A 17129-nucleotide genomic window follows, 5' to 3' on the forward strand; every position below is an offset into this window, starting at 1 on the left:
GCCTTGCATTCGCGAAGGGAGGTTGTCAGGAGTTCTCTCCGCCCACAGACACCCCAGCTGAGTGCTTGCTAATCTTTATTGGGGCGCTGACTGGGGACACGGGGGATGGGGTAGGGCGGACATCACCGGCAGCCGCATTCGGTAGCCACCATGTTGGGCACGTGGTGCGCGCTGATGTGCTCCTCCGACAGGCTGATGAGCAGCTTGCCGGTGTAGGCAGTGGGCACACAGCAGGGCAGGCGACCCAGGGCGGCCCCGCGTGCCTGCATTTTTAGCAGCAGCACCACGTGGTTCCCGTACCGTGGGTTACGGTCCGACTGTGGCCATGCACAGGCGCCTTGGCAGTTGTTGGCTTGGTAGGTCTCCGGGATGAGCACTGAGCGCTCTGCTCGAAGGTCCACGCTCAGCTCGCGCAGCGCGCACAGCCCATCTGTCCCTGTCCCCTTGCTGCGCCCCGCCCTCCCGCGCCCTTCCCGCCCTCGCCACTCTGCACGCAGGCCCTGCAGTGCCTTCAGCAGCAGCAGCGCTCGCAGCGGGTCCCCGGCGCTGCGGGAGTCGTTGGGGCACAGCGCCAGTAGGCGCGACAGCAATGGGGGGGCTGTGGGTGGCAGGCCTGGGAGGTCCCGCAGCTCCGAGGCCGCTGCCTGCAGCTCTACCGCTACCCTGCGTGCCAGGCCTGCTGCCCAGGGAGCAGATGTGGGGCTGTGCAGCCGCATAGGTTCCCCCACAGTGGCCGCAGCGGGTGACAGCAGCAGTAATAGGGGTTCCTCCCCATCGAGCAGACGTCCCAGCGCCACGGGGTCTGAAAGGTTGACCAGGCCCTGTGGGAAGCTGGCCAGCGCACCAGGGTCCAGGGCCAGACGAGTGTTCGAGGCCCGGGTCAGAGGTCCCCGCAGAGCACGAACCAAGCGAGTGAGGGTCTCTAGGAAGGGGTCAGCACTGTGTGGCAGGTCCTCAGGCTCCAGGGACAGCCTGGAATAGAACGAAGTGGGCCAGCTGTGAGCACAAGAGGCTGTGGTGGACCCTCTACCCATTCCCACCTCCCCATTTCCTCCTCCGTCCTTGCGCGCACCCAGGCTGCGGGAAAGGCACGGTGTCCAGCTGGCCATGTGCTGGCTGCGGTGTCGGCCCGGTGGGTGGCAGCAGCACTAGGGTGGGAGTCATCCGCGTGAAACAGCGGGAATCAGAGCCAAACAGAAAGGCCTGCAGCTGAGCGATGGTCAGGGTGGCACCTGTAGAGGGTGGGCGCGTGCTGGCTGAGGGCAAGGGCTAAGGGCAGCCTCCTTCCACACTGTCCCCTCCTCTCTGCCAGGACCTACCTTCTTTGCTTGGTTGAAGGGTTAGGGCGAGCCCCGAGCCGCTCCAGGCCCCCGCTGGAAAGTGCACAGTCAGCACCAAATAGCGGGTGTCCCGAGTAGGGCAGAGGCTCTGTGGATACAGGAACTCACTGGACTGGACTGGGGAAGTGGTCAGGCACCACCCCCTGCCAGACTGGGAATAGACTCCAAGGTGTACTCCTCACCCCAGGAATCCTCCCATCTGGCACAACTTCTCCCCCAACCCCCAACCAGAGGACCCACGCCAGTCTCTGGTACCTGTGTGCCCTGCAGTCCAGCTCCTGTGACTGTGACCTGGGGCCCAGGTCCAGGGTATAGCACTAACAGGGCTTGCTCCCAGCGGCTGGCTCCCCCAGGTGGAGGCTCTTGGAACTTCAGCAAGAGCTGAGGCTCCCATATCACTGCAAATATTGGTGACAGCTGAGTCTCTGAGGCCATTAGCATCTGTCCCTCAAGTCCCTCAGTCAGACTCTAACCGGGGATCTTCTGGGGTCATGTATGAAGACCTTGCTTATAGATAGGGACGTGACAGCTCTTCTGTCTGGGAAGGTGTGACCATGGGATGTTCTGCCATCTTGCAGACTACGGCTCCCACAAGGTGTGTCCCACAAGGTTCTGTTTGGCAACCAAGTTAGGGATTTCCCCCCACACTCCACAGGTCCCGCCCAAACCTTGGGAGGAGCCTCCGTTAGTCCCAAGGCAACAAGGGTGTTGAGATGTTGTCCTTCACGTACCTTCAGCCAGATGTAGGACTAGCAACTGCTGTTCCCCAGTCTCTCCGAGCCAGGCCCCGAGGCGCTGAAGGGCAGGCAGGGTAGTCTGGGAGTCAGTACTGCAGACTCCGAAGGTGGCTAGGTCTTGAGGTCCCCAGCGAGACTCTTGGACAGCCTCCAGGAAGGCATGCTCATAGCTGTGCAGGCCCCCCACCACCGTCAGGGAAGCCTTGCTTGTGTCCCCTTCCCCTCTCACCGCCACCAGGCACAAAGGCTCAGGGGGACTGCTGGGAGGCCAGACCCCATCTTCAAGGAAGATGAGGCCCCTGGTATTGGTCAGTTCTTCAACTGTGTCAGCCTGTAACACAGCCCCCATAGTCGCTAGCAGCAGCAGCAGCAGAGAGAGGTGTGGCCCCTGCATGGTGGCATGGCAGGGTCTGGGTGGTCCTGCTTATATGCATTCGAGCCAGAGTGCTTGGGAGGGACACCTCTATCAACCCCTGAGGTGACCTTGGGGACAGTGCCTGGCTGCGCTTTGCATGCCCATCAGGTGGGAGGCGGCTGTCTCAAAAGGCTTTCTGTCCTCAGAGCCAGCCCCCAACTGCAGAGGCCGAGGTGTCCTTGGGTCGTTCCCATCTGCCTGGGGAGCCCACCTGGACGATCCCCCAGGTCACCACGCCTTCCATAGAGACAAGCAGTACCCACCCAACCCCACTACCAAAAACACACACTGCAGACAGGGAGACATGGGGGAGGCTGTTTAATTGACTTAGGACAGGACAAAATAGAAAACCTCCCAAGGACTGGCCATGGGAAAAGAGCACACAGAGCACAGAGGCTGGTGGCGGGCTACTCAGTTGCCTGGGGGAGGCGGAGGCATGTTCCCAGGGCCATCCGAGGGAAGGGGGGGCCTTAGCATGGGGGGCATAGGAGTAGGGTGAACCCCTGGAGGCTGAGGATGGACCCCTGGGGCAGCAGGGTGGACTCCAGGAGGAGGCTGGGGGTGCACCCCTGGTGCCTGAGGGTGGATCCCAGGAGCTGGGGGGTGTACACCAGGGGCTTGAGGGTGGACTGCAGGAGCAGGTGGATGCACCCCTGGAGCCTGAGGATGAACTCCAGCTGATGGAGGAGGGTGGACCCCTGGAGCTGGGGGGTGGACCCCTGGAGCTGGGGGGTGGACCCCTGGAGCTGGGGGGTGGACCCCTGGAGCTGGGGGGTGCACCCCAGGGGCTGGTGGGTGCACTCCAGGGGCTGGAGGGTGCACTCCAGGGGCTGGAGGATGGACCCCAGGAGCTGGGGGATGGACCCCAGATGTTGGTGGATGAACCACTGGGGCTGGGGGGTGCACCCCAGGAGCTGGGGGATGGACCCCAGATGTTGGTGGGTGTACTACTGGGGCTGGGGGGTGTACCCCAGGAGCTGGTGGGGGCATCTGGGGAGGTCCAGGGGGCCCAGAGGGAGCAGGCCCAGTGGGGGGCATAGGAGGAAGAGGCAGGCCACCAGGTGGAGGTGGGGGCAAGGCATCAGGGAGTGGTGGGCGAGGAGGTAGTCCGTTCATGAGTGGGGGCGGGGGCCGCTTGACGCCTGGGGGTCCTGCTGGGAGGCTGGGAGGGGCTGGGGGCTTCTCCATCTTAAAGTGGAACTGAAGAAAAAACTGCAGAGGAGGGTGTGTCAGTGACTGGGCAGGGCGTGGGGCCGGGGGATACCCATGCAGGGCCTTCGGAGCCTCACCTGCTTGGTCTCTCGGTTCCAGTGGGTCCAAAACTTGCCCTCAGCCTTGTCGATCTCGCGGCTCGGCACCTAGGGAGGGAGGGAGGCAGAGGCTGCAGCACCCCAGGGAAGGGCTGGATCTAGCTGCCCTGCTCTGTCTCTCCTGCAGGGTCATTACCTTGAAGGCGATGGTCTCATAGGGCTCAGCAGCCATGAGGAGGTACTGCCAGCGGCGGTCCGGGGGCTCGATCCTCTGCTCATAGGCAGACATGAAGCGGTGGCGGGGCATGACACCCTCTGCAATCTCAGGGTAGTCAATCTGTGGAACATGCATGGCAGTGTTGGCACAAACACAGCCCCCAACCCCTGTGTCCTGTCCACCCGACTGGTCCCACCTCACCTGGAACAGTAGGCTCTGCTGGCCCATCTCTGTGTCCCTCTGCTTGGTCACTGAAACAGAGGGGATGGGGCTGTCATGTGCATGGGTGCACACCAAAACAGGGTCCCTACGTACAAGTTCTGGCCTCTCTGCCCTGAGGCCACATGGCTGGGACCTAAAGTGAGGGCAGCCCAACCCAGCATTCTAAGTAGGGACAGCAGCCGAAGTCTCGGAAGAGCATGGCGGGGCAGTCCTGTGTCAGCCTCACCAGGACCCTGCCTGCCAAAGAGGACTCTTGGGAACTTGGCTCCCAGGGTTCCTGCTGGTCATATAACTGGTTTTCTGGCCACAGGGGTTCCAGAGCAGTGACTGCAACCACCTGCCTCCCCCTCCTTCTTCTGGAAGTTGCCAGTGAGGAATGGTGCTTATCAGCACCTGGGGGCTCTTGGCAACACTAAGGGAATGACTGCTATGAGAACAGAGAAGGTGGCTGTGTGTCCCAGGGTCAAGAGTATGTCGGGTACCAGAGCCCAGGATTCATTCATGCCACAGCCCACAGTTGTGGGCTGGCCATCACACACAGACACACACACACACCTTTGTAGCCAGGGCGGCCAATCTTCACAAACTTCTTCACCTCCACCTTGACCTTCTCTGGTGCAGGCTGGGCGGGGGCTTCTTTGGCCTCCTTGGCAGCTCGCCGGGCCCTGTGAACAGACGCAGGTGCTTGGCCCCTCCACCAGTCACCAAGGCCAAGCACCCAGGTGCCAGAGCCCCTGCTCTCTGAGTTCAAGAAGATTGGGTGGTTCAGCCCTGGGATACACCAAGCAGGGCAGGATAGGTGACAATGTGGCACCACCACTGTCCTTGCCCCTTGGCCATCTGCTCTGTACTGAGACAGTCAGGCTGAAACACAGGGTGGGGGTGGGGCTGAGAATGTAGATGCAGGCCACCTGTCCCCTTCCCTCCCCATCCACACAGCTCAAGTGAAGGGTCCCCTCCTGAGTAGCAGCGTTGTGGTACTGGGGTACCAGGGCTGTGAGCGCTCACAAGTTAGTCTGATGTTTCTTCCCTTGGGTATGGGCCAGGTAGCTCCCCTGCAAAGAGAAAGAAGACAGGCAGCTGAGGGTGGGGCGGGCAGGACCGGCACCTCGCAGAGCAGCTGTAATGGTAGCCCTGGGGAGCCTGCGGGGCCTTACAGTAGCTGTGGCTGCACTTGGGAGACTTGTGACTTGTTACTGCACCCATCCCTGCCCAGAGATTCCTCTGAGTAGGGGTAGAGCAACACCGTCAGTCTTCAGTGCTGAGCCCACCGCCGGGGATGGGCAGCGGTTTGAAGGAGCTCCCAACAGAGGTGTGGGGCCTAGGGCACTGCTCATCACCACCCCATTGTCAACACAGCCAAATGTGTTCCATCCACTGTTGATCTGGTCCTCCAGTGAGAGGGGTGGGGAGGCAACTCCCAGAGTCCTCTCCCCCCAGAAAGAGTCAGCAGCCACACCTCTCCCTGAGCCCTCAGAGTGCAGAGGCATCCATTACTATTTGCAAGGCATTCACAGAGCAAACAGTCAGAGGAAAAGGATAAGGAGTAGCTGGTGCCCAGCCAACCTGTGTTGTTATGTTAGAGGGCCGGCAGGGACAGAGGCAGGGGCATCAGGAGTACAGTGAGCCCCAGGCTAGTCAGTGCTGCCTCAAGGACTGACCAGGGATGAAGTTCACTTCTTACCCAGCATGGCTAAGCCCTAGGCTGAGCTCTGACCCCCAGGGATAAGAAAAAAAGGAATTCAAGGAAACCAGAGCAATACTAAGGGAGTGGTTGGCTCCAGGTGACAGGTCCAAGGCCGACCAGTGTCACCAGGCCAGTGCAGAATGGTGGAAGTCTGGTGGGCAGGTACCTCATTGTTATGCAGAGTCAAGCAGAGTTTGCACTCATAGGATCCCAGGTGGTTCTTCATGAAATACGGGTCCTGGGAGTGAAGAAATGTACCGTGAGACCGCACAGCCTGGCCCCGGGACCCAAGGACCAAGGTGGGCAAGGTGAGGGCTCTGCAGGCCTGGAGACTCTCCCTCCCCCACCTTATTGATGTCGATGGTTTCCAGGGCCAGTTGCCGCAGGCGCTCTCTTCGATCCCGGTTGCTCTCTGAGGAGGAGGCCACGCCCCCACTCCCAGTTTTGCCTCCAGGTCGGTGCTGAAAGTCCATGATGCAGGCCTGGGTACTTTAGGGGACAGGAGAAACCTGGGGAGCAAGGAAGACTAAGGCTTAGAACCCTGCTGATGATGCTAGGACCGCGGGATGGCCCAGCATGCAAGCCATCCCTTCTCTGACCTCCTGATCCTCCCAAGTGCTGTGACTACCATTGAGCCGCCTCTCCCTGATGTAACATATGATTACTATTATTGTTGTTGTTATTATTGAGGGAGGAGTCTCTACGTAGTCATGGCTATCTTAGAACTCTCCTCACACATTAGGCTGGCCTCTGCCTACCTCTGCTGGCATTAGAGGACACACCCTCCTCTGCCTGACACAAGGAATGCTCGATACCAAGGGTCTCACCTTGGAGGCTCAGCCAAAGCCTCCAGACAGTGTTACCTGAGGCAGAACACTTAAGACTACTCAGTCTACTGGTAAACCTACAGTAAACCCAGGGCCAGCGACCAGGAGACAAGTAGAGACAGCTCTTGTCATCATCACTGGTGCCTCCCATAGCACAAGGGGCTCTACAAATGTGACCAAGAACCTTGAGGGCAGGTACCCAGTTACTACAATGTCACTAGAGTGTGCTCAAGGCTGACAGGCCACTGACAGCACTGGCTGTCAAGGAGGAAGAGGCCAGAAGGCAAAGGATACAGGATGCTCTAGGTGCTGAGAGGGACGGCTTGAGAGGTGTACACTGAAGTGGCGGGACAGGAGCAGCCTATTAGATGTTTTGTACTCAGCCAAAGACTGAGAAGGGCATCGTCTACATCATCCAGAGCTACCAACAGACACACTCCCAGAGATGAAGCTGGCCAGACACGAGAGTACAGCCAAACGGTGGGAGAATCAATTGGCTTCTCAGAGTTAGGGGCACCCACAAGCAGCAGCAGCAGGATGGAAAACCACTCCAGGCTCAGGCAAAGACAACTCTTGAGAACATAGGACTCTGTGGCTGGCCTCCCCAGGGAGGCTGGGTGTCCATCCACAGACTTGACGGTGCCACTCAAGGAGAACACTTGTCCAGCATGCACTGGGTCCCCTGGGGGGGCATGCTTGAGGTTGAGTGCATGGATATCCACTGCAGAAATGTAGTTCATCAGCTTTGGAAGGAAAGCAGAATAAAACTGGCCTGGGTGAGCATACTGCTTGGCCCAGTGGATGGAGCACAAAGTTTTGCAAACGCTCACCAATGAACTACCGCCTCAGCCCACCAACAGTTCCCAACCTCAGGAAACAGAAAACATGGGGCATGGCAGTGTATACATTTCCTTCCAGCTCCCTTAGAGGCCAAGGTAGAAAGATGATGGGTATAATTTGAGACCAAACTGGGCTGTGCAGTGAGATCTGTCTCAAATAAAAGACAAAAGGGTGCTGGGTAGGCTGGCAAGATGACTTAGTGGCAGATCACAACCACCAGAAACTCCAGCTCCAGGGAACCTGACAGTCTCTCCTGGACTTGACGTTATCATACTCACACATGAAGCTCCACATGGACACACATTTGGAAAAAAAATCTTTAAAAACACGGGAAAGGGATTCCAATACCAGCTTTTATCTGCTTCCTGACTATGGCTGTAACACGACCACCATAGTGGACTGCACCTTCATACTATCAGTCAAAATAAACCTTCCTTAAAACAAAACAGTCAAGTGTAGTGGCACACGCTGTAAATCTCAGTATGCGGGAGGCAGAGGTATGGGAGTGTATGTGAGCTCGAAATCGGCCTAGTCCACACAGGGTTCCAGGTCAGCCTCAGTTATGCCGTGAGACGCTGTCTGAAATAAAGTAAAATTGTGCCGATGACTGGATGGACTCACAAGTGAAGCCTGGGACAAGAGACCAGGATGAATGGTTGGGAGCCGTGCGACCTCACGGACTACTCTAAGATTACCGATGAACGATCAATAGAAACAGAAGAGTAGTATATGTTAAGGTCACGGTCTGGGAGAAGGCCTGCCTGGTCTAAAGGCAAATCACTTTTTTTTTCTTTTTTCTATTTTTCGGAGCTGGGGACCGAACTCAGGGCCTTGCGCTTGCTAGGCAAGCGCTCTACCACTGAGCTAAATCCCCAACCCCGCAAATCACTTTTAAATGCATATACCGTTATCTTTTAATCCGAGCAACAGACCTACTACAGTGGACAGGAGCAGTAGTCGCCATGGCCCTGACTAACGGCGAGGGAAACTGAGGCAAACAAGCAGGTTAAATGACATTCCAAGAACCCGAACCACCCTAGAGGCCACGGAACCGCCACAAAAGTCCGCGATCACGCCACGACTCAAAGGACCTCGCGAGACCGCGCTCTTAGGGCGAGGGTGCGCCACGCCTAAGGGGAAAGGGCGGCCGCTGCCCCGCCAGGCCCCACGCTCTCGCTCCTACTTTCAAGACCCACAGACGGGGCAGCCGCCACCGACAAACCGCGTAGTTCCTTACCAACACCAAGGCCTCGGTAACTGGGCTTAACCTCCCCGAATGCCGCGATTTTGTTGTGCGCATGCGCACGACCGCTTGAGCAATCACTTCCGGGGGCAAGGAAGGCGGAGTTTCATGTGTGCGCATGCCCAGCGAATGGACTCCCCCTACGGGAGGCGGGAGAAAAAAAAAAGAGCGCCGGGACACGGAGTACGCGTGCGCACTGCATTGTCTACGAATTCTTGCTCCGCCCTAACTCTGTTGGCGCTGACTATCGCGACAGGACTTAAACCTCAGGGTTCACAGGCCCGGGAACGAGCTTCGCGTATCGTGAGGTGCTATGAGTCTAAATTTACACCCCACGTTCAGTGTGTCTGACGGTTATTTAAGGACGGGCGATTTCCTTCCCGTCCGACTCCTTGTTCTACTGTGCTGACCCACCAACTAGCGTCACGCAACACGCCCAACAACGCGCAGGCGCAGTAGCACCGTTGGGACTTACGAGGTCGCTTCCTGAGACTTTTGTGGCGCTAGTAGCGGCTTCGGGCAGGACGGCGGCCGAGAGGCAGGGCGCGTTTTGGTTCGCGCGGATCCGGGCGGCGAGATGCGGTACAACGAGAAAGAGTTGCAAGCGCTGTCCCGGCAGCCGGCAGAGATGGCGGCCGAGCTGGGCATGCGGGGCCCCAAGAAGGGCAGCGGTGAGCTGGTCCGGGCCGGGGCTGGGACACTTGGGCGGGCCGCGGGGTTCCCCGGTGGGCGGATGACAGCAGTTGCGCGCTGACACCGCCCTCTGCCTGCAGTGGCCAAGAGGCGGCTGGTGAAGCTGGTGGTCAACTTCCTCTTTTACTTCCGCCCGGACGAGGCCGAGGTAGGGGTGTGGGGGGCGCGGGGGACCCGCGCGGCCCAGAGGCCGGTGCTCATGGCCGTGTCTCGCGCAGCCCCTCGGAGCCCTGTTGCTGGAGCGCTGCAGAGTGGCCCAGGAAGAGCCGGGAGGCTTCTCCATCAGTAAGTGTTCTGTTCCCCACTTTCCACCCCGGACTCTGCTCCGCGCACGCGATCCTTTTTACTCCCTTAGGAATCTCCATTTGTCCTGGATCTCGCGTCCGCTGGTGGCCCATGACTGTCCCAGCTGTCACTCAGAGTGACCACTGGGTCAGGTTCTCATCTTAGTTTCTTCCCCGATCCTCTGCCGGTTTACGGCCGAGAGAGGTGCAGTCTGTGAACTTGGTGTGTATAACTGAAGCAGTCTCTGCCGTGGGAGTGAGTGTGCGGGCAGGGCTTTGAGGCCTTGAAGGACACCTGTCTCAGCCTTCACCTCTGGAGAGGTCTTTCTGCTGCGTACCTTGTAGAGATTTGTCCATCGTGTCTACCTCTGTCATCCAGTGGGGTTCTCCATCTGTACCCCTATTTTCTGCTTCTTGTACATGTGCACGCATGGGTTTCTGGGTGTGAGTATGCCAGAAAGGCCAGCGGAAAACTTGTGTAGTTGGATTTCATCTTCCACTGTGTAGGCCTCCAACATAAAACACTGGTCATTAGGCTTGTCAGCAGGCTCCTACCTGCTTGGCCACCTCACTGTCCCAACCCGGACTTGTTTTTAAGCTATATTGACCGGCCAGCAAATCGGTCTCTTCAGCACGGAGTTGCACTCTGCTCTTTGACGTGCACTGCTGGGGCTTGAACTCAGGGCCTCACGATTACATGAGGCACTTTAACCACTGAGCCATCTGCCCTGTCCTATTCCCATTTATTTTGGGAATGACCTTACTTAGCCAATTACATTCCCAATAATCCAACTTCCCAGTGGGTCCCCTATTTGTGAGTTCAGAGGTCAGGATTCTTCAGCCTGTGACAGGCAGAAGATGGCTTGGTGTTAGAACAAGTTTGAAACAAGTTCAGTTTGAAACCCTGTTGAGAAGAAGCTGGGACTTGGGGCCAGCAGGATATAGACCAACCTGACAGTGACAAGAGGTGGCGTCTTTCCTTTATCCCTTTCCAGGCTTCGTGGAAGACCTCAGCAGGAAATATCACTTTGAATGCTGTAGCCAAGAGCAGTGCCAGGAATGGATGGAGGCTCTGCAGCGGGCCAGGTGGGGCTTTAGGGACTGCTGGGAGCTGGGTGGAAACATGGGGGAATGTGACCAGTGAGCCCAGCCCTTTCCTCCAGCTACGAATACATGAGACGGAGCCTCATCTTCTACAGGAATGAGATCAGGAAGATGACCGGCAAGGTGTGTGGGGCTGGAGGGACCGGGCAGTTTTCCCTGGCCCTGCTCACAATCACTGTGCATTCCACAGGACCCGCTGGAGCAGTTCGGCATCTCCGAGGAGGCCAGGTTCCAGCTGAGTAGCCTGCCTAAGGATGCTTCTTGCATTGGCTCCCAGCTACATGTGTTGGACTGACCCCCTCTGGGCCCCCGGCTACCCTGGGAAGTTTTGTTTTTTAAATAGGTTTAAATACATCTGTTCAAAGGTCCAGAGGAGGTAGGCAGGGTCTGTGGTCCTTGCTCTCCCTGCCATCTCCCTGCTGGCACCCTTTGACTGTGCACATCCAGGGACAGCGCCCCTGTCCATGGCCAGATGAATGTATAATGCTAAAGCTGTGAACCCCACTCCTGCTGATAGAGCAGGCGTTGGTGCTGGCCTTCAGTGCTGAGCCCACTCTTTAATAAAGGTACCTCTTTTGTGAATCACATTGGAGTGAGAAAAAGGAGGGAGACATTGCTGGTGGGCACTATTTAGGGGGCAGAGAGAAGAGGCTCTTTCCAAGACAGCCAGGGCTAGAGAGAGAAACCCTGTCTGGAAAAACAAAACAACCAGGAAAGGTGGGTTGGTGGAACACGCAGAAGTGCAGGTGCAGCTACAGGCAGGATTTTGGGGCGAACAAGCCTTTGTTTTCCATGTGCCTGATCCTGGGCTGGATATGCTTAATGGGGAGATACGGGCTTTCCGGGTCATACACATATAAGTGGGAGTCCTAGGTGCCCTGACGCGGAAAGGCAGTGTTCTGCCCAAGTGGTAAGGGACACATAAGTCCTGGCTTTCTAAACATTGTCTTAGTCAGGATTGGATTCTTTTTTTTTTTCTTTCTTTTTTTTTTTCCGGAGCTGGGGACTGAACCCAGGGCCTTGCGTTTGCTAGGCAAGCACTCTACCGCTGAGCTAAATCCCCAACCCCAGGATTGGATTCTTAAGTGAGACTATGTCCTCCCAAAGTGTCACTGTCAGCCTCACAGGAGATAGGCTTGCTGCTCTTCTAGTCCAGGTCAGACAACAGGCAAAGAAGACTGCACTGAAGGGTTCAAGTGGAAACGGCTTTATTTATCATAGTCTGGAGGCAGCAACAATGTGTGAGATGCCTTGGGGAGACCAAGGGAAGAGAACAACGCACCCGTTAAGTACAGAGGTCATTACAAGGCAGAGCGATGCTGCATCAAGTTACAAACAGGCCAGGCTGTCAAAAGAGCTGTGTAGGTTGAGGGTGGGAACTGGGAGGTGTGTTCCTCTGGGCTAGCGTGGGAGTAGGGCTTGCTATCAGTTCCTGAGCTCAAAGCCCTGCAGCAACCTTGGGTTGGCAAGGACGTCTGAGGCAGCCTTATCTTATACTAGGACCATCAGCCCCAGAGTGCCTGGGGCCACCATGCAGCATGGTCAGTTTACTGTGGGTCCCTTTCTTACGGGCTCAGGAGAGGACTTGCAGCTGTGCCTGGAGCACCTGTGGCCACTGGGCCATGAACATGCAGTGTCTGTCCCCTAACTCTCAAGTAAGGTGGAGGCAGCGACTGCTGAAGCAGCTGCCAGGATAGTGGGCCGTGCGTACAGTGTTCACTCAAGGTTTTGTTCCAAGCCTGGGGTTTGCTAGCTTTTGTTTCGGCTCCCTGTTCTGCAGCACCTTAGTGAGCTGTGGTGCACAGAAACAGGCCTGCCAAACATGAGCACCATCGCGGGGAGGGGAGCGGAGGGAGGGAGGGAGGGGACACCAGCACCATCTTCACAACTGCTTTGGGAAGTAGGTTGGGGTGGGGGTGGAGCCACATGACCTTTCCCCTCATAGCCACCAACCCACAACTAGAAGTGAGCAGTCAGGACCTTCTCAGAAAGTCAAGTCCGCCCTGACCCCTGCAGTCACTCCCAGTGCACCTATCCCCAGGACCAGGAAGCAGCTCCTAGACACAGGCAGGTGACGACCATAGTGACCAGAGGCCCTGGGCAGCCCAGCACATCTGGGCCGCACTCCTGCAGGGTCCCTGGCCAGCGCCATTTTTTTTCTTTTTTTGTGCATCTGAATAAATAAAAGTATTTTTCCTCCTCACTTTTCTTTCCTTTAAAGTTCACTGTGCATTATACAATCTAAAAATAAATGCAGTCAAGTCTATGAAATTTATAAATCTCCATCAAATCTCTATAAAATACTGTCACTGATCGTGTGACTCTCTTATACACAGATGCCAGGGGACCCAGATTGGGCCAACCCCACGTCACCTGACCAGCATGCCCGAGCCAGAAAAGCAAAGAATTACAAAGTAAATGCACTTGTCACAGGAGCCACTGAGCCCTGCAGTAGTGGCCCTCACCTGTCAGCACCACTCAGCCCAGCTGGGAACCCCCATTCCTGCCCCAGCCTAGTCCACACCCACTGCAAAGGCACGCCCGAAGCCACAGGATTAACAGTGGGGTATTCACAGTGACAGCAGGCAAGTTCCAAGGAGGGAGACTGGAGATCAGCCCCCATCGAGCATGCCAGGCGTGCCTTTGGCGTCAGAACAAGGTGTTGGGGGCACATCTGAGAACTGTTTGGCCACAGTCCACGTTTGGGGCAGCACCAGGGCAGAGGTGGGTCTGGGCAGGCCTGGGCTTGCTGGTGAGATAGCACCGGGACGGAGTCAGACATCCTCATGGTGGCCAGCCCAGCAGGCCAAGTCTTCATATTATTCTCTCTCACAGACACTTAGACGTCTCAAGAGGTTGCCTTGGACGACTTTGATGGAATAAAGTAAGAATTGCTTATACTTTAAAAAAAAAAAAAAACGATAAATACTTTATCTAAAACTATTGACAGTACAAACTGGACCAGTCCAGCACCTCCTGCGGTGCCGCCAATTCACAGTGGCTCCACGTCCGGCTCCGCCGGCCTGGCGCAGGCTGCAGGCTTGGTCCACACCGTCCTTGCATAGGTCGTGGCTGAGGTAGTAGAAGTCCTAATTACCTGCGGGGAGGAGGGGCACAGGTTAGGCAAATTCAACATGCCTGCCTCAGCTGAGCTGCCCAGCAGGACACAAGGGCGGGGATGGGGGCATTCCTGGCAGGTGCCAGTGGGCCCAGCCCCCTCCAGGTCTGCCTTGTGAGCACCCAGAGTGGGTCAGCTGGAGAGGTCCTAGCCCTAGGACCTCTAGAGGGCGATGGCCAGGCTGCCGTCTCTGCCCAGGCTACTGTAGCACAGCACCATAGCCAAGGGAGAAGCCAGAGGGCCGCCACTGGGCTCTTCGTCACTTACAGGGCTGATAGCCAGGCAGGGCTTCAGTCTCTGTTCAGGGAGAGGTAGGTGGGCCTCCCTGGACCTCAAGTGCCAACTCTATGCTCAAGGATACCAGGCTACCCCAGGCAGGTGCCTGCTCATGGACAGCCTAGAACCTCACCCACTGATTACCCCTTAATCTCCTCTGCGCAGCTGGACTTGAGGGTGGAGGCTAAAGATAAAACTGCAGCCCCATCATTATGAACTGCTGTGGGCCAGGAGCCCCACAGTGGGTGTGGGCTAACCTTGGCTCCTCCGGTTTACCACACAGTGAATCTTATCACTTCGGCTGTCCTCTCAGCGCCTGGCTGAGGGCCAGGTACTCTTGCACAATGGCGGCCCTGCCTGCCTCCCTTTGCCTCCCATCTCTACTCCTCAGGACCCCAGGCATCTGCTGAGCCCTGCCAGCCGTCTTCTGGGAAAGGAGGACGGTTTGGCTCTAGCCTTACCTTACAGAACATGAACTGCTAGCTAAGCAAGGTCTTTATCGAGGCTTAACCCCTGAAAGGTGCGCGGCATAAGGAGGCGGCATGCCAAGGGAAACCCACACAGCAGATGGCCCCGAGGTGCTGGCCTGTGGTGCGGCGGGCGCGGCCTGCGCCAGGGCCAGCCGGGGCAGGGGCTGGTGGTGCACCGTGAAGGAGGGGCGGGAGACCTTGTGTGGGAGGGAGGCGAGCTTGACAGATAGAGAGGCATTAGCAGGCTGCAGAGAGGAGGCAGAGGAGGGGGGTAAGAAAGCGTTGTTAGCCGGGAGGGAGGCCAGGCTCTGCAGAAGCACTGGCTCAGGGTTAGAAGCCAGCAGCGCAGGCGGAGGAGGCAAGGCGACGTTAGGAGGAGGGGGTGCATGGAGGACAGGTGGCCCTGCAGGAGGCCGGCCGAGATGCTGAGGAGGAAGTAGGGGAGGTGGAGGGGGCGGCCGAGTCTCAACAGAAGCCGCGGCCTGAAAGGAAGAAGCCGAGGTGCTGGCCGCCGCCTGCAGCGGGCTCAGGCCCAGCGTGGCACTGCTACACACAGCCCCGCTGCCGACACCAGCTCCAAACGGGTGAGCAGAGGCGGAGGGCACCGCGTGGGTAAAGACACCTGTAAACAGGAGAGAAAAAGCAGCTTCAACAGGCGGCACACTCCAGGCAGGCGAAGCAAGAGGAGCACAGCCGCCAGCGGGGAGAAGCAGAGGACAGCGTGACTCCGGTCCAAGCGCAGGCACAAGGAGCAAGCAGTAGGCTCAGTGTGGGACACTTACCTGCCAGGCCGAGGCCCTGCCCCTCGGGCCCACTTGCCCGCCCCTGCCCAGCCAGCACAGCACCACGCCGGGCCTGTGGCCCAGGCTCCGCTCCGCCCTGCGTCTGAGCAGTCCGAGCAGGCCCTCCTGGACTCATTCGCACCAGGCCCACTTCCACGGACCAGCCATGAGGCATGTGGGTGGTCACCTCAAACAGGGGAGGCCCCAGAAGAAAGTACTGCCCTAGTTAAGTGCACCGTGGTCTTCTGAAAACAAGAGGCATGTGTTATGAGGCAGCCAGCAGTCTCCTCCTCACACACCTTGGGTCTGTGGCCTTGCATTGGCAGGAGGCTGCACTCCCCTTATGCCCTCTAGAGAGCTTGGAAGGAGCCTGAGTAGCTGGTGAGGGACTGAGCTCCTGGACTGGGGCCAGAAGTCCTCAGAAGTTGGCCCTTCCTTGCCTACCTCCAACGGTTCCGCCGGCCACCCCAGAGGAGAAGCTGCCCATGGTGTGTGAGTTGGTCAGTCGGGTCGCAGTGGATGACACATGCACCAGGCCTGCAGCAGCTGGCACAGTGCTGAACAAGGACTGCAGCACAGAGGAGCCGGCCACAGAGCCCAGGTTGGCCTGCAGGGACATGGGGCCCAGAGTAAACTGGGGCCCAGGGGCAAAGGTGCTCAGGAAAGGCCGGGGAGCCTGGGCAGAGGGTGTCGCACTGCCCGCAGAGGAAGCCACAGTTACAAGACCAGGGCCACCAAGGAGGCCACCTGGAGGCACGGCTGCAGCAGAGATGAAGAGGTTGTGGCCGCCCTTGAAGTCCAGCTCGCGGTCACGGCCTTTGCTGGCCCTGCTGCCGTGTGGCAGTGAGACCTTGTCTGAGGGCCCACACAGGGGCAGGCTCTCTCCTGACTCCTTGCTTGCATTGCCCTCACCCTTCAGGCCACCCAGGCCCTCCGGCTGCCGCCTGCTGAGGAAGGGGTTGGCCTCTGTGGTACTGTCCTTGCCCCTCTGGGATGGGAAGCTCAGGGAGGCGCTCAGGCCCGCCACCTCCGGGCCCTTGTGGGAGAGGGAAGCACCGTCATTGAAGCTATGTAAACCGAGGTCTGCAGCAAGGCCCCCACTGAAGGCCAGGCTGTTGGGAGGGTTGGTGCCAGGGCTTGGCCCCTCAGCTGCAGCCAGAGAGCCCGCAAAACTTTTCCTTGGGTGGGTGGAGGGCTTGGCCTCAGCAGCAGGCTCCTCCAAGGACGGCCGGAAAGAGAAGAGGGGGCTGTGGCTCAGTGCAGAGCTGGCCTGTAGCGGACTGTCCATGGCCTTGGCCAAGCCGAGGTCGGAGATGGGTGAGAAGGTGGACTTCCATTTGCTGCTGTTGACAGGCTCGCCTGAGGGGACCGGCTTCCTTCCCACTAAGCCACCACCTGAGGGGAGAGGTCAGTGGCCATGAGCAGTGTCAGGGCACAGTGTCAGGCAGCGATGCTGAGAGCTGAGGAGGGCCAAGAGGCTGATGCAATGCTAAGTTTCTGTTGCTTAGGACAACAAGGCGTCTCGGTCCTACCCTCCCGACCATTCATGTAACAGATGCAGTCCCGGGCAGGCCTGCCCTGAGCACAGGGCTCCCCCACCTTCAGGCTCCAGGCAGAGAGCAGA

General features: G+C 58.2%; 4 protein-coding genes across 17 annotated transcripts in view; 1 reads left to right on the top strand and 3 right to left on the bottom strand.

Annotated features, from left to right (window-relative positions):
* Positions 1-62: 62 nt before the first annotated feature.
* On the bottom strand, positions 63-2479 carry Amh (anti-Mullerian hormone). Its single transcript, NM_012902.2, has 5 exons — positions 2072-2479; positions 1596-1738; positions 1320-1428; positions 1073-1232; positions 63-972 (listed from the first exon to the last, which is right to left on the bottom strand). The coding sequence occupies exons 1-5, from the start codon at positions 2469-2471 to the stop codon at positions 123-125; spliced, it is 1662 nt and encodes a 553-aa protein (NP_037034.1). The 5' UTR covers positions 2472-2479; the 3' UTR covers positions 63-122.
* A 314-nt stretch (positions 2480-2793) lies between these two features.
* Positions 2794-8817, bottom strand: Sf3a2 (splicing factor 3A subunit 2). Its single transcript, NM_001011986.1, has 9 exons — positions 8773-8817; positions 6216-6377; positions 6035-6106; positions 5190-5236; positions 4737-4846; positions 4161-4210; positions 3939-4079; positions 3782-3850; positions 2794-3704 (listed from the first exon to the last, which is right to left on the bottom strand). Exons 2-9 carry the CDS (start codon positions 6339-6341, stop codon positions 2904-2906), a joined length of 1416 nt encoding a protein of 471 aa, NP_001011986.1. The 5' UTR covers positions 6342-6377; positions 8773-8817; the 3' UTR covers positions 2794-2903.
* Plekhj1 (pleckstrin homology domain containing J1) lies at positions 8812-13605 on the top strand. Of its 10 annotated transcripts, none has more exons than XM_039079011.2 (6): positions 8908-9086; positions 9200-9449; positions 9690-9756; positions 10751-10841; positions 10919-10982; positions 13196-13605. In XM_039079011.2, exons 1-6 carry the CDS (start codon positions 8908-8910, stop codon positions 13436-13438), a joined length of 894 nt encoding a protein of 297 aa, XP_038934939.2. In that variant the 3' UTR covers positions 13439-13605. The 10 variants fall into 10 exon arrangements, with proteins under 10 accessions (XP_038934941.1, XP_038934942.1, XP_038934939.2 ...); XM_039079012.2 differs by lacking the exon at positions 13196-13605 and adding an exon at positions 11050-11444; NM_001108072.3 differs by lacking the exons at positions 8908-9086; positions 13196-13605 and adding exons at positions 9552-9619; positions 11050-11446 and having other exon boundaries at positions 9260-9449.
* Positions 12051-17129, bottom strand: part of Dot1l (DOT1 like histone lysine methyltransferase) — a 37657-nt gene continuing 32578 nt past the window's right edge. For 2 of the 5 annotated variants that reach the window (XM_006240959.4, XM_039079392.2), the window contains exons 27-28: positions 15950-16900; positions 12051-15345 (exon numbers count right to left, since the gene is read on the bottom strand). In XM_006240959.4, the coding sequence (XP_006241021.1) occupies positions 14750-15345; positions 15950-16900 (1547 nt within the window). In that variant the 3' untranslated portion in view covers positions 12051-14749. Of the gene's footprint in view, positions 16901-17129 lie in introns of all 5 variants that reach the window. The other 3 variants (NM_001108733.2, XM_063263742.1, XR_010052992.1) reach the window with 3 other exon arrangements.

The sequence above is a fragment of the Rattus norvegicus genome, chromosome 7 (genome assembly GCF_036323735.1).
Source record: "Rattus norvegicus strain BN/NHsdMcwi chromosome 7, GRCr8, whole genome shotgun sequence".
NCBI lineage: Eukaryota > Metazoa > Chordata > Mammalia > Rodentia > Muridae > Rattus > Rattus norvegicus.